Below are 15599 nucleotides of genomic sequence, written 5' to 3' on the forward strand. Positions count from 1 at the left end.
ACACAGAGACATTAGCTTATTTAATATGCATTCAGCTCTGTATCACAATTCACAGCACAACACAACGCACACGCAAACCCGAAACCCGGAAATACAGAACCTAAGACCTACCAAACTTTGTCCATCAGGCTTAGACAACAAATTACATGGGGACTTGCTATTATTATTACTATTTTGGAGTCAAAGTGCGTTAGAATACTACAACTCCACCGGAGAAGGAAAATGTTTCTCTTACATATTAATAGATAGATACATACAGTTATCTTTTGTTAAAAACATGATGTTTTTTCCTTGTGCAAATGAATCTTTGCATTTTCTTAGAAATCAAGAAAAACCAATGCATACATGCATACTGCCCCGTATCCTAATTTATGCTATGCAATTTGAGAAAATGAAAACTTAAAATATGAACTTTCGTGACATATTTGAAACAGAATTATTGAAAACCCTGAGATATTCACATATGCAAAAGTTTACCAACGTCAAGCAAATTTTTAGTGATCTTTAAAACCATGCATAAAGCAACCATCTCCAGAGATTTAAAGAAAGACAAAAATACATGGGAACCAGCACTTTTTCTAATCTTGAGTAAACATGATATAATTAACAGCAACAAAAAGTCTCCAAACAGAATTCTTTTAACTGTACAATAGGAGATAGCCAATATAACTTATTTTTATATCTAACAGAAGGAATAACTTTGTCAAACTCTCACTTATCAAAGAAACTACAGCAAGTACCCTTTCCAGTTCTAATTTCGGCACATCATCTCAAGTAAAAGGATCAAGTGGCGTTTACAGAAGTAAAATCACTATTCGTACATGGGCAAAATCAGTGGTCTGCATTGATTCCAAAGATTCGGACTTTGTGCATGTTGGGGAACTTGGCAACCACCAGAATGAACACCGCAAGAGTGTTGAGAGCAAGCATTGGGTGTTGGTAGTCTGTTGTATGTGAGGCTATCAAGTACCTGTTACAAAACAATGAGTGAATAAAGCATATGGTCCATCATCTGTATCACTTCATAACCATGCATGTTACCAAGTCTACCAACCCAAAAACCGTATCCATACTATATAAAAAGATACTTGTCTTGAGTTCCATGCAGGTCATAAAAGTTAAATCCAAATGCCATGTATCAGATATGGTTAACCCTTACTTGAAGGCATACATAGCACATTCTCTTACACTAGTTTAGACAAGGAGAAAAGATCAACTAATCAATAATTCAAGAACTTGCATCATTGTGAAGTTGGCATTTCATATTGCAATCTGATAAAGGGTTCAACTATGATACCGGAAGGACATGATATATAAAAAACTTGTGGCCAATCAACCGGTATCATAGACGTGTCAGGTGGTATTTATCAAAATTCACGGGTGGGTTTTGATTGTCAATCTCTTCTCATACCATGTCTTTCCAGTATCATAGATTTTCCCCCTAATCAAATATATAAACATAAACACTATGAAGGTAGAACACTAGCTTGACTTTTTTACCTACAACACTGCTAGCTATAGGGCAACAATAATTTTAATAATTACAAAGACTACAAATTTATAAGAATGAAGCAGTTTTTAATACTCCAACACAAATCCTAAAACTACAAAGACACTTCTAATCCAAGAGTCAAATGATGATGATGATGATGAAGACGACAACGACAATGATGATAATTTTTGGACCAGGAATATCATCATGTTTTAACCGTGTTAACGTGCCGGGACAGATAATTTAATAACTATTCTAATAACGCCATACCTAAGCTATAATACCTAGATAACTGTACAAGGCATCATGTTGGATGCTTGAATTTTTTGTATAAATTTCATATCTGATAAGATTAATACCAAATCTAGTTGTGCCACGCAAAAAAGAAGGACTATGGTAACATAGAACTAGAGCTAAGCTCTAGTTATCCAAAAAGAATTTGTCCACTAAGAACACAAATATCAACACAACTTATGGCTAAGCATAGGTTGAATGACTATGGTACAGCAGAACTCTGTCGGCAACTGGTATGGCTTATGACTCAAAAACAATTACAGCACAACTTTTAGACAAGCAAGGCAGTTGGATAATGCATTGTATAGTTATCTCTAGGAACCATGTTACCATTGGCACAGTTTTTCAATAACTCAACCCAATCCTCCCAAAACAATGAACAAAAAAATAAAATAAAATAAAACCCATGGTATTCTAGGGCTGCAAGCAGCATCCATTTGTCTTGAGTTTTTTTTTTTATCAATAACACCATCTTCATTAAATTAAAAGAAAAGAGGGAATATGGATACAAAAGGGGAGATAAAACAACTTAGCTCCCCAAAAACAGAAAACAAAGGAAATGCAAAGAAGAAAGATTAAAAACTAGCCCAAAAAACAGACTCCCCATTCACTCCTTGCTTGGCCAACCCATCCCGCAAATGAGTTGGCACTCCTCTTCACCCAGCTGTACTGAATCTCAATGTCCCTACCCAGCCATAAGAACTGTTTTTCTTCATTGTTAAAGTTCCACAAACCACTGTCCTCTGTCTTCAACCAACTAACCACCACCTTCGAATCACCTTCCAGGATCAAATGGCTGATATTTAATTCCTTTGCTCTTCGAATTCCTTCAAGCGCTGCAAGGATCTCAGCCCTAAGAGAGTCACCTTCTCCAATAGGGCCAGAGAATCCCTTCCTCATTCCTAAAGACTCCTCCAATCCCAGAGGGCCCTGGATTTCTTACACTACTGCCATCAAAATTCAGCTTTATAAAGCCCGAGGGGGGAGGGGACCAAAACGAACAAAGAGTCCTCTTGCATCTAGCAATGGAAGCAATCTCTTTCTAGTTTCTTAGCAAGTCATCCACAGGAAAACCTAAAAACAACTCCATAGATTTTAGCCAGTGAACAGCCCTTAAAAGGATTCGATCTAACAATTCTTCCAATGTTCTTTCCTTGTCGGAAAAAATGCGTGAGTTTCTTTCTTCCCACAATGACCAGCATACCGCTGCCCTAATACACCTCCACATAGTCTTCCCTCGCTTCCTAGGCCAACTGAAAAAAGAAGGAGAAAACAAACCTTGGACAGTCTCCGGAGGATACCAAGAACACCCAAAATGGGAGAAAACCCACTCCCAAACAGTTTTAGCAGCCTTACAAGAGACCATGAGGTGGTAGCCAGATTCCCCATTAGCTTTACAAAGAGCACATCTATTAGGAAGTAGACAATAGTTGGGTCTCTTTCTCTGAAGTAAGTCTAAAGTGTTGATTCTTTCCAGAAAAATTTCCCAACAAAAAAAACCAACCCGAGGAGGAATAGACCTGCTCCAAATTTCCTTAACTGGAAAGGACAACCCAAAGGGGATAGGAGGCTGAGTTAAGGTTTCAAAGAATGAACCACAAGAAAAGGTACCAGAGCTAGAAAGGATCCAAAATCTGGTGTCTTCCTTAGCAAGGTTTACGAAGACAATCTCAAGGGAGGCAAGCAAAGTTACCAAGCTATCCATATCTGTATCCCTAATTTCCCTACACAGGCCAAGGTTCCATCCAAAACCAGAAGTGGAGGCTGAAGGGACCAAGAAAGAAGATATGGGTTCATTTTTCAAGTCTGATAAAGCATACAAGGAAGGAAACCGGTCCTTCAGAGGAGAATCCCCGACCCAAAGTTGTTCCCAGAATTTTATTCGGTTACCAGAGTTTAGACCATACCTGATCCAAGGGGAGAAAACTGGAAGCAGATTGTGAATGGATTTCCAAGGAGAAGCAACTAAAGCCCTTGCCAAGATTCTAGGATCCCAGCCATTGTCTTCCAACCCATGAATGCTAGCCACAATCTTAGTCCACAATTTATCCCTTTCCAATGAAAACCTCCACAACCACTTCCCTAATAGAGCCATATTCCTTTTCTTGAAATTACCAATCCCAAGACCTCCTAGTTTTTTACACCTAGTGACCACCTCCCAACTCACCCTATGATCTCTCTTCTCCTCTCCAGGCTCCCAGAGAAAGTTCCTTATTAATTTTTCCAAAAGATTTGAAACCTTTGAGGGGATCTTAAACACTAACAGATAGTAGACAGGTAGGTTAGCTAGGGTAGACCTAATGAGAGTGACTCTCCCACCTAAAGAAAGATAATTTCTCTTCCAGGCCGCCAGCCTCTTCTCAAACCTCTCCACTACCAGAGCCCAAAAGCTAACACTCTTAGGATTATCTCCTAAAGGGAGGCCCAAATATGTCAGGGGCCAGTCCGAAATTGCACAACCTAGCTCACCTGCAAATTCCCTTAGGTTCCTTTCGTTCACATTCACTCCCGCCACACAACTCTTATCAAAGTTTACCTTGAGGTTAGATATCTGCTCAAAGAGTTGTATTGTCAACTTTAGATTCCAGATCCAATTGAAGTTCCCTCCTTCACAAAAAATGATAGTATCATCTGCAAATTGTAGAAGTGTTAAGGGAACCTCCTCCCTTTCTACTCTCCACCCTCCTATCAAATTCCTCGAGTCTGCTCTATGGATTAATCTCCCAAGCACATCAACAATCAGGGTGAAAAGAAATGGGGAAAGAGGATCTCCTTGTCTTAGACCTCTCAACGCAGGAAAGAAGTCAACCACAGTCCCGTTCACCAGGATAGAATAATGACAAGTCCTAACACAGCCTCAGATCCACTTACACCACCTGTCTCCAAAACCAAAACTCCTCAACACCTCCATCAAGAAAGACCAATCAACCAAGTCATAAGCCTTCTCCAAATCCAATTTGCAAACCACTCCCTTCTTCTTTGACTTCCTAAAGCTCTCCAAGCTCTCATTTGCAATGAGAATCTGATCGGTGATCTGTCTTCCCTCCACAAAAGCACCTTGGTTGGGTGCAATAATAGAGGGGAGCATCTTCTTTATCCTAAGAGACAGCATCTTTGCAATGATTTTGTACAAGCTAGTCACCAAACTAATAGGTCTAAAATCCTAAGGTTGAGAAGCATCTTTCTTCTTTGGGACTAAAGCAATGAAAGTTGAGTTCAAGCCCGGGTTTATTACACCCCTCCTGTGGAACTCAAAAACCAATCTAAGATCATTCTCCAAAATATCCCAACAATCCTAGTAAAAGGCCATTGTGAACCCATCTGGACCCAAAGCTTTTGTCCTATCCATTGAAATACTGCTTCCTTTACCTCCTCCGTATCAAACCTTTTTTCTAACCACTCTCTCTTCTCTGCACTTAAAGTCGGCCTATCCAATCCCTCCAACCACACTCCCATTCATAGGCCTTCTAAAAATAGATTTGAAGTGGTTTACTAGAGCCTCTGCAATTTCTACCGGGTGGGACAACACTGCTCCATCAACTTCCAAAATAGAGATGAAATTCTTCTTTCTCCTCCCATTTGCCACTGAATGGAAAAACCTTATGTTTCTGTCTCCCTCCTTTAGCCACTTACACCTGGATTTTTGTCTCCAACTGATTTCCTCCTTAACCAAGATGTCCTCCATCTGCCTCCTCAAAACCCATCTCAACTTCCATTCTTCCTCTCCAAAGGAACCTCTCTCTTCCTTTAGGTCCAAATCCTCGATTTGCTCCACCAGAACTTGTTTTCCCTCTTCTAATCTTCCAAACTCCAGCCTATTCCACTCCTTTAATTGTGATTTTAAGTATTGGAGTTTCTTGCGGAACCTCATTCCCTCCCAATCAACTACCGGATTAGCTTGCTCCCACCACTCTCTGATCTTCTCAATGAAACCCAGATGAGTCAACCACATGTTTTCAAACTTGAAAGGGGTAGGCCCAACTCGTCTTAATTCCTCCTTGACCAACACTATAGGCCAGTGGTCTGAAGTAAGTCTTGGGAGAGCCCAAGAGGTAATATTGCCCCAATGTTCCTCCCAATCTGTTGAGAACAAAAATCTATCCAACTTAGAGCAAATTGGCCTTGATTGAAGGTTGGACCAAGTGAAGTTATTATCTAGGAAAGGAAGTTCTTTGAGTTCAAAAGAGTCCACAAATTGGTTGAACTTCCTCATACTTGTTGTCACTCTCTGTCTGGGGTTGTTGGTTTCCTCTATAAATCTCACTACATTAAAATCCCCTCCCACACACCAAGGTCCATCCCAGAGGCCTCTAATGTCACTCAATTCTTCCCATAATTTCTCCCTCTGCCTATAGTCATTGGGGCCATACACATTTGTTAGTACCCATTCATATCCATCGTCCACCTGTCTGAACTTTAGGGAGACAGAATGATCTCCAATTAGCTCCTCCACACCTATGAGTAAATCTTCTTTCCACAGGGTCACAATACCTCCTGAGGAACCCCAGGAGGGAGCAGCCACCCACTTTATACCCCTAGAACTCCACACACTCCTAGTCCATCTGCAATCAAAATCCATTCTTTTGGACCCCTGAAGCATTACCACATCCGGATTAAACTTCTTAATTACCTCTTTAATTGTCGCTCTCTTCCTAATGCTACCCAACCCCCTCACATTCCAACTTAGGATTCTCATTGAAAACTCTTAGCCTTAACCCTAACTCCTCCAAGAATTATTTAGACCCTTTTCTTCTAACCCCTTTCACTTCAAACTTCTTGTCCCCCCTCAATATCTCTTTTTAATCTCTCCACTTCACTCATCTTTCTAACCTTCATCTTGCTGTCCTCTTTTTTTTGCATGTAGGCTTTTAGATCATTCGGGTTCTTCAGCTTGCACCCCAACTTTTTCACAAACTCTGCAACTGACTCTTCCCCACTAGTTTCCTCTTTTTCTAAAGATGCACTCGCCTCACTCCTAGGAAACTTCTTGTTCCTTCTCACATTACCTCCAACTACAGCCCTTTTTGTCCCCTCCAAGCTCCATCTCTGCAATTCCTTCCTCTCCACTTCACCCAAAAGGCTCTCTAAGATTTCCCATATTTTTGTCTCTCTGCAAGTTTTCTCACCCACTTCCCCCCTTGTAGACGCACTGTGGGTTTCAGAACAAGGGCTTCCGACTCTTGGTTGGGAAGAGAATCTGGAACAAGGGACACAGAGCGCTCATCAGTAGCCAAAACTGAATTGACAGAGTTGAGGGATTTACCTAAGGCAGAGAAGTGAGGAGAGAGCATAGGCGAAGGAGTGGTAGTCACTTTCTTTTTTGAGAAATTAGAGCACTCTGTCTCCCCGAGTTGGGGGAAGAAAATCCCTATCGATGTATCAACACAAAGACCCCTTTCTGTACCCAAGTATGTACCTCTCTGTGAGGTACCCTTGTTCAGCTCTGAGAAGACCCGAGCTACCTCCTTTTCGGCCTCTTGCAAAGCACTAGAACTAGGGGAGGGCTCAACCAAATTTGGGTTAAGATCATTCACCCGCTTCTCCCCCTCCTCCTTTCCCTCCCCCACCGAATCCCCTATGAACAAACAATCCAAGCTGAAAGGATCCCTGTTCTGATCTTTAGATAGAGCTTTGTCTGCCGCACTGCCTAAACTCCCACAGGCTTCCGTTCTTTCATCATAGTCAGAATCTGAGCCGCAGCTTATCCAACCTTGGTCAGCCTCTTCGTTCTCTTCTGTTCTACCTCTCGAATAGCACGGGTTCGGGCGATCGGGAACGTGTTTTTGCGCGTCGCCGGCTGTCCGTCGGACCCAGCACAGAGGACGGCATCCTTCTGCCTTTCTCGCCATCTTAAGCCCCTCCACAGTCGAGAGGGCGAGACCTAGACAATGATAGATGAATGTTGCCATCTATCGTCGCCCCATGCCTGTCCCGTCCCACATGATGACTTAAGTTGTCACGTGAGCTTTTAAAAAAACAATCCGAAGCCTACCCCATCCCACATGAAGGCTCACCCACTGACTCGTCCGACCCAGCCTTCCTTAAAGCCGGTTCAGACAAAGACTTTGAGCACAATCGAACCTTACCCATTTTAGCCACATCAGCACAGGACGGGCCACCCTCTTTAAACAACCCAACTACAAAAAAAAATTGAATTAGAAGCCTTAATAGGAAAGCTTCAAGACTTGGGTCACCCCCGTAACTATTCCCCTTCCTCTATCGTTCGCCCACATGCACCAAGCTTTCCCACCAACCTGTTGAGGGCCCGAGAATAGGATCTCGTCATGGGTCGGTCCACGGGGAAAACCTCCTGTTTTCCCTTGTTCCTTCCTTCTCGTGATGAACCTATCTTGGCGCCTTTAGTGATTTGTCCAAGAGATCACCAACTCTCCTAACTCACTCTTTGACTGAATAATTTGATGATTTCATTCAATAAGGGTGTCTCCTTAAATAGGAGATTACAAGAGTCCTAATCTGAGGGAGTCTCCTTGTTGAATAGGGAGACTTCCAGTTCTATCTTGCTAAGGATAAGATAAGCTAATCCTAATCTGATAACTTACTAACTAGATAAGATAAGAGCAATAGAATAAGATAAGAACAAGCAAGATAAGCTAATCTAATCTGGATGAGACTGTTGCTGCCAAACTAGGTAGACTGAGAATCACTGAATCATTACTGTTGCTGGCGGTGGGTCAGGTTCCTGCTGCTGCCGGCGGCGATGGTATGTCTTCCCGAGGAATGCGTCCATAACACAGCCCCTGAAGGCCACGTGTACACCAACCTACAGACTCGTCAGCTCCTTCAACCTTTGTTCGTCTTCCCCAGAGCGAGGCTTCATCTTCTGAAGCTAACCAGACCTTGTACCAGGCATCTTCTGAGAGAACTTCGAAGGCACGCGGCAAGTTCTCCGGCTTGATCCCAGCAACCTTAAGTTCCACAGCTCTCAAGTTTCTTAAGTTAACCTCCAACAGAACTCTACCCAACGCTCTGACAATTTTCCTTAGTATTTGATCATTCCAAAGGTTGAAAGGAAGACCGAGAAGTTTGATCAAGAAGTTGTCGACTCTAGATTCAACTTCGTTGCAAACTGGAGCCCAGTTCTAGACCTGAATCAAACCTCCCTCTACAATGAATGTACTGAAAATCAGTTTCTTATCTCCAGTATCTAATAAAGCTTTCTTTTCAGTAGAAGGCAACAACACTACATCTTCATTTAAGCCCAACCTCTCTGCAACTACTTCTAAAACCTTTGTCCAATCTTCTATCACCCTGTCTACCACTAGGACCACCCTCTTCTCCCAACTCCCACTCCCTTCTTCCAAAGCTACTCGTCGGAGGACAGTCGAGCTAGACACCAAAACATCAGGGTAATGCTTAAAGCAGGGCACCTGATTACACAGGACAGAATGATTACAATCCTTCAAGCCAGGGGCTTCTTCCACTCTCCCTTCAACCTCCAGAAGAAAAGCCCGAAGATTAAAAGCGAAGGAAGCCCACCCTCTCCGCTTCTGGCCTTCCGGAATACACAACACTTGCTTTTTGTTATTACCAAAGAGTTCGGTAACCATTATAAACCACCCGTTTCCATTCCTCTTCAGCACAGATTTGAACCTCTTACTCTCACAGGTCAACGGGTTTCTCCAACCTTCTTCCCATAAAGAATTAACAGTTCCATCTACAAAACCTTTCAACCACATACAAGCCTCCTCTGGTAGGAGAATCGTCGCCCTACTCCCTTCTCTGATTTTCAAGTGAGCCTTCCCCTTTGTCCTTCCTTGCTCGAACAGGAAAGATTTGGCTTCAATGATCAACTTCAGTCTCCATTTCCCCGCCAGCTTGAACTTCCTCTCCCCTCCCATTTGGCTTGAGAAGAGGTTTGATTCTACACTCCTACTTTGCAACAAGTAGTTGCAACATTATCATTGTGTAAATGGATCTGTTTGAATTCAATCTGTTTAAAGGGTGATCTAAATTTGATCCATTTATGATTGGATTGAATATGGATCCACCCCTATCTGGTCCAATATGATCCAATGCAATTTGACTTATATTGTATTCATTATTAAAATTGATTTGGGCATTGTATTTTACTAAAGAGGTATTACATTCAAGTTTCATAAAAATTATTTTCAATTCACTTTTGCAATCTAAAACCAATATATATCGGACATATATGATTTGATTTGAATCCAAATACTAACAAATCAAACTTGGATTTAGGTATATCTGATTCAATCCAATCTATTTGCAGCTCTAACTCATTCATTGCAAAGTAAGATACCTCACGCATTACATCCAACAATTGCATGTTAGATGTTGTATCCAGCATTTGTTACATGGAATTTGAACCTAAAAAGAAAAAGAAATGCAAATATCTATCTTAATGGGCAAAGATCCAAATGATCATAAATGTGCATTTAATAGGTTTATTATATACCAAATGTCAAACTTTGATAAGTAATTCACAAGAAGTGAGTAATATAAGAATAACTGTTTATATAAAACAATTGTTAATTCTTTTAAACACCCCACGGTTTGGTCATATGCCCCATGTGTAAACCATACATCAGACATGAGCCTTGGTACCTTGCACCAAGGTGCGCCTTGAGGCTTATACACATACAAATCTGAAAAAGCAGGTATTTGTGCAGGCATATAAATCTATTATATTATATCTGCATTTACAAGAAAAAGCATGCTGAATTTATTTTATTCTATATTTTTCAAATGAAAATGTATTAAACATGAGTTAATTTTAGCCAATCACTACAAGGGAGAAAGCATTGCACCCTCCTACTAGAGTTGACATAACTCTTATCTAAGTATATAAAAATCTCTTCATTACCAATTAGAGATCTGTTCATGAGCTTTTGATGGGTGAAGCATGCTCATTATTCAGGATCAAAGAACTCCTTAAAGATGCACCATTCTTCCCCCAATTTGGTCCTTGAATTTTCCTACTGGTTCTGGCTTCACTTAATTTAGTTAGCTATCCAATCCCCTCATGGATCACATTGTTCATCCTTGTAAAAGTCTCTCTCTCTCTCTCTCTCTCTCTCTCTTTGATGAATAGTAGACAGTTTATTCTCTGAGCCCATACTCCTGCCACATTTAGGAATTTAGGTCAAACTTTTTAAAAACTTAAAACATTAATTTGAAATCTTGAAATATTCTTGGGAAATTAGAATACTTCCTTTTCTAGTTGTCCTAATAGCAGATTCATTTTTCCAATAATTTCAATCCAAGACCACCCCCCAAGGTATTCTAACAGCTGTTCTAAGATTATTTGCAGAAAATAACATAATTTATTTGGTGATCCTACAAATATATACACCTCAACTCAGTCATGCACTAATATAAGCAAATAAAAACATATATGCAGCCTGAATTGTTGAGTTACTATAAAATTCTAAACAATTTGCGACATAAAATATTGCACACAAAGTAGGATCAATTTATGCAATTGCCAGAAATGCTCCTCAAAATATTTATTTCATCTATTCATATTCAGAATGACCAAATTGAAAGGACAATGTCATAGTGGTATACTCACAGCACCACGGGTACAACAGTCAGAAATTTTCTATTACGAGTGAGCTGCTTTCCATTGTCTATCTGCTCCCACCATGTCAATCTATTATAGATACCTTGGTCTTCAGCAAATGGGGTTCCCTTCTTCCAATGGAAAAAGTGATATGTGACCTGGGCCAAAAAAAAGAAAACAAAAATCTCTTCAATCATGATATATAGAAAAACAAAGAAACTAAAATGCAAGGCAAAAAAAAAGATGATTAAAAGGAAAACAAAAACAGACTGTTAGCTTGTTCAAGCAATTTATTAATAAACATAACACCAAACTCTGTTTTGTCAGAGATTAATAATTTAAAATACCACCTACAGGGAAGCATAAGGTGAGTAGCAACTAAAAGACAACAGAGCTCGACTCCGGAGAGACAAATTCTCTCACAGAAAAGATGTGCAAACAGCAAAAAAGGTAATAAAGTCTCAGCTACCAAAACTAAATTCAGCAAAATGATTAAATGCACAGATAATTATGTAAAAAAAGGCTTGGTCTCATATAACTTCTTCCAATTCAAATATAAATTTGACTCTTTTATCCTCTTTCACTGATCGTTGCCTACAAGAATTCTTGAGCACAAAATGTAGGAAGCCTAGTTATTTAAAAAGTGTGCCTCAGGCGCACCTAGGTGCACAGGCAAGGCGCATTTTAGGGTATGCACCTCGCCTAGGTCCCAGGCAGAGTATTTTCAAAAGGTGCTCACCTGGTGTGCCTTGCGCTTCAGCCCAGGCATGTGCCTTTTGAAATCTGTGCATTTTTTTTGTGTGTTTAGCAACATATTTACTAATGTTGCTCATTCATTCATCCTAATAAAAGATATTTTTAAAAGATACTTAAAGTGCCTTGTGCTTCAGCTCAGGCATGCACCTTTTGAAAATCTGTGCATTTTTGTGCTTAGCAACATATTTACTAATGTTGCTCATTCAATCATTCACCCTAATAAAAGATATTTTTAAAAGACACTTAACATTATAAACCTTCCTTTTTATAGGGATTAAGGATTTAAGACCCTAATATGGATTTGTTCGGGCTTGCCTCGAGGGGCATGGTACAAAGGCAACTCATAGAATCAAGAATGCATAATGTTTAACATAATATTATCTATTTGAAGTAATGCAACTGGGAAAAAAATAAAGAGATTAAGAGTTTACATGCTTGAATATGTTTGGTATGTTATGCTTGATTTTTTTTTTAATTTTCATTTTAAGTACGTTTTACATGTTATGTTCAATATTTTAATTGGAGATAATAGGTTTTTAAAGCATTTATTTTAAAATTTAAGTTTATATTTTTAATTAATAATTTGTTTAATATTTTAATAATTAGCATTTTTTGGATTTTTTGGCTTTTTAGTTTTTGGCATTTTTTGAAATTTTTAGATTTTTTTTTGGCATTTGTGTGTCTTTCTTCAAAAAAAGGTGCATACAATATATGTGCAAACACCGAGGAATTCTGTCAGTTAAAAATAATAAGCATACATCTTGGCTTTAGGTTCAGAAACCAGACAATCTCAAAATAGGGAAACAATCCAAAGAAAAAAACAGTATGTCTGCTTTAAAAGCAGAAATCCATCAAATAGAAATATAAAGGTAGCAAAAAATGAGCTGCGATCTGCTCACAACAAAAAACGCCCAGCACGCTTCCAACAGGATCTGTGTTTGCACATCTCACATGAGACTGGGATCCACCATGTCTGCGATGTGTGAACACAGATCAAGTTGGAATATGTTGGAACAGTTTTTTGTTGTGAGCAGATCTGGACTCACAAAACATCTAGCTTAAAGGTTTTTGGTTCAAATATAAGACAGGCTTCAATTATAAGCTATGTTAATTAATTTTATTCTGCTATCATGCTACAAATTTCATAGACTCTAAATGAAGTAGGAAACACAATCTGATGCAAGAAAGTAATTAAAGTGCAATAAAGAATGTCATTCCCTATTGCAGCTTTATCAGTCTATTTGTAGAAATATCATAGCTTATAAGGTCTTTCAGATGCATTATGTTCAAGCTAAATCATTCATCTAGTATACAAAGGTTAAAAGAAAAGTCTTATGGTAAATTGTGTGCATGCACGTTGGAAATTATATGTATGCCTAAAATTACACAGAATCACCATTGCATGTGGATTCAAATAGGACAAAGGAAATGAAACCAGAGAGGGAGTTCATGCAACGTCAAAAGATAAAGAGAAAATGCATTTACACCATTTGAGCTCATTCCATGTTTATGCAAATCAAGCTGCCAAATTGTAATCTTAGCATGGAATAATCTTCCTAAGTCACACAGAGAACATGTAAAAGATATCAAAACACCAAAGATAAAGAGAAAATACATGAGATGAAATGATAAACATTATCTCAAATATTCTGCAATTTGGAATCATGCATAATTGTAGAATATGAAAAAAGAGCTGTGACATATCCAACTACAAACCAACTGAAAAGTGAAAACCCTAGAGTAAACCTGGACAAACATTATATACCATGGCCTTACTATTCAAATTCAAATTTGACTAGTTATATTGAATTGGTTCTGTTTTCTCAAACTCATATGACTATAAAAATACCAATCCCATAACTAAGTGTTTGCACCCATATAATTTCAATTGGGGCATCTATTTTCTATCACCTCCTAATGACATAATATCATATCAAGCTAAATATGGAGGATAACTCATGCAGAAGACAATGGAAAATCAGCTAACTGGTTAAGAAGAGACACTAATACCATAATATAACTGCCAGAAGAAGGTCATCCACAAAATTAAACTCCAAGGTTTTGATCAAAGTAAGAACTAAAATCAAGGAAACGAAGAACAGTTTAAGAAGTCAATTCTCATAACATATAGACTGTAGGCTGCGTCCTTATGTCACCCAATCCCACTTGTTAACATTCTCAACAGTGGTCGCAAACATACAATAAATAAAAGGAGAGCTCAGGAATTCGCAGTCATGTCCTTTATTTTCTAAATTCAAACCCCGCCCTTACCTTTCAAGGAACAAAACCTATCCTAGAAATATCCAGAAACTATATAACACCGATCCAACAGAAAAAATCCAGCATGACCCTATTCCTACCTGCCAAATTCAATATAACGGGGGGGACCCCTCCGGCCAGACGAGCAACAAAAAATTGAAACCTAAACCCTAACCCTGTGAAAAAGTCAAATCATGAAAAGATGGAACAAATCTATAATCTGAACGGGTAAACCCTAGTGCACCATGAAATTAATGAGAGAGAGAGAGAGATGAGAAAAATAAAAAGGAGTGAAGCTTACGGCGAAATGGCAAAGATTGACGATGGTCCAAGCCATGCCAGGGGTGCAGCCAAAGAGGGAAAGCACCAAGAGCCATGAGAAGAAGAGGATCAAGATGTAGGTAGTCCAGACACCAGGGTACATAAACCACTCGGTGTTCTTATTGAGATCCGTCGGGGGCGCTGCGTGTACGTACAGCTTCGACATTTTTCCCGATGAGAAGTCAATCCATCCACCGTTATCAAAATGCTTAAAAAACCCCTTTCTCTATCTATCCGTTTGGTGCAGAGAAACACCGCCAACCAGATTACAATTATTACTATTACTAGTAATATATTTGTGATTACTGTTTTTTCTATTAAATCGAGAATAAATGGAAAAAAGGGAGAATGAAGAAAAACAAAAATCAGTGTTGAAACCCAAAACCAAAAACAGAAAACAGGCAAACTAGAGAATAATGGGAGAGAGGGAAACGATTGTTTTTTGAAGATGTTTTTTGGGTATGGGTATCAAATGGTTTTGTTGTTGATGAGCGAGGGGCATTTTCATTTATTAAAATTATATTATATATAAAAGTGTGAATATAGTGTAAAATTTTTTTGGACTAAAATTACTTTTTATTTATTGGTTTGAGAAAGGGTATAAAAATTATTTTATTATAAGTTTAATGTCAGCTTTAATGGCTATTATAATGACAATATTTGTGTATTTAATCTATCTCTAATTGTAAGGGTTGAAAATATAACTTCAATTATAACTTTTTACTTTATTTAATCCATTCTCATTAAGTCTTATATACTTAAAGTTATTAGCTCCTATTTTTTCTTATTAAATCCTATATTTAATTTATTTTTCACCAATAAATGGTACTAATTAAATCTATCTCAATATTTTTAACAATATAGACTCATATATTTTAAAAGTGGTTAAAAAACAAAAACATTCTTTACCCAAGTGATGGACAAGGCAATTCA

General features: G+C 38.8%; 1 protein-coding gene across 1 annotated transcript; it reads right to left on the reverse strand.

Annotated features, from left to right (window-relative positions):
• Nucleotides 1-573: 573 nt before the first annotated feature.
• On the reverse strand, nt 574-14929 carry LOC104604724 (uncharacterized). Its single transcript, XM_010269213.3, has 3 exons — nt 14647-14929; nt 11340-11488; nt 574-970 (listed from the first exon to the last, which is right to left on the reverse strand). The coding sequence occupies exons 1-3, from the start codon at nt 14830-14832 to the stop codon at nt 832-834; spliced, it is 474 nt and encodes a 157-aa protein (XP_010267515.1). The 5' UTR covers nt 14833-14929; the 3' UTR covers nt 574-831.
• Between the last annotated feature and the right edge of the window lie 670 nt (nt 14930-15599).

The sequence above is a fragment of the Nelumbo nucifera genome, chromosome 1 (genome assembly GCF_055504915.1).
Source record: "Nelumbo nucifera cultivar China Antique chromosome 1, China Antique-T2T, whole genome shotgun sequence".
Taxonomy (NCBI): Eukaryota; Viridiplantae; Streptophyta; class Magnoliopsida; order Proteales; family Nelumbonaceae; genus Nelumbo; species Nelumbo nucifera.

What these genes read in the sequence shown, in the direction of transcription:
- LOC104604724 (XM_010269213.3), bottom strand. Translation starts at nt 14,832, where the DNA reads ATGTCGAAGCTGTACGTACACGCAGCGCCCCCGACGGATCTCAATAAG. An exon ending in TCAATCTTTGCCATTTCGCC is followed by an intron (nt 11,489 to 14,646) that starts GTAAGCTTCACT and finishes TTTTTGGCCCAG; the next exon opens with GTCACATATCACTTTTTCCA. An exon ending in ACTGTTGTACCCGTGGTGCT is followed by an intron (nt 971 to 11,339) that starts GTGAGTATACCA and finishes GTTTTGTAACAG; the next exon opens with GTACTTGATAGCCTCACATA.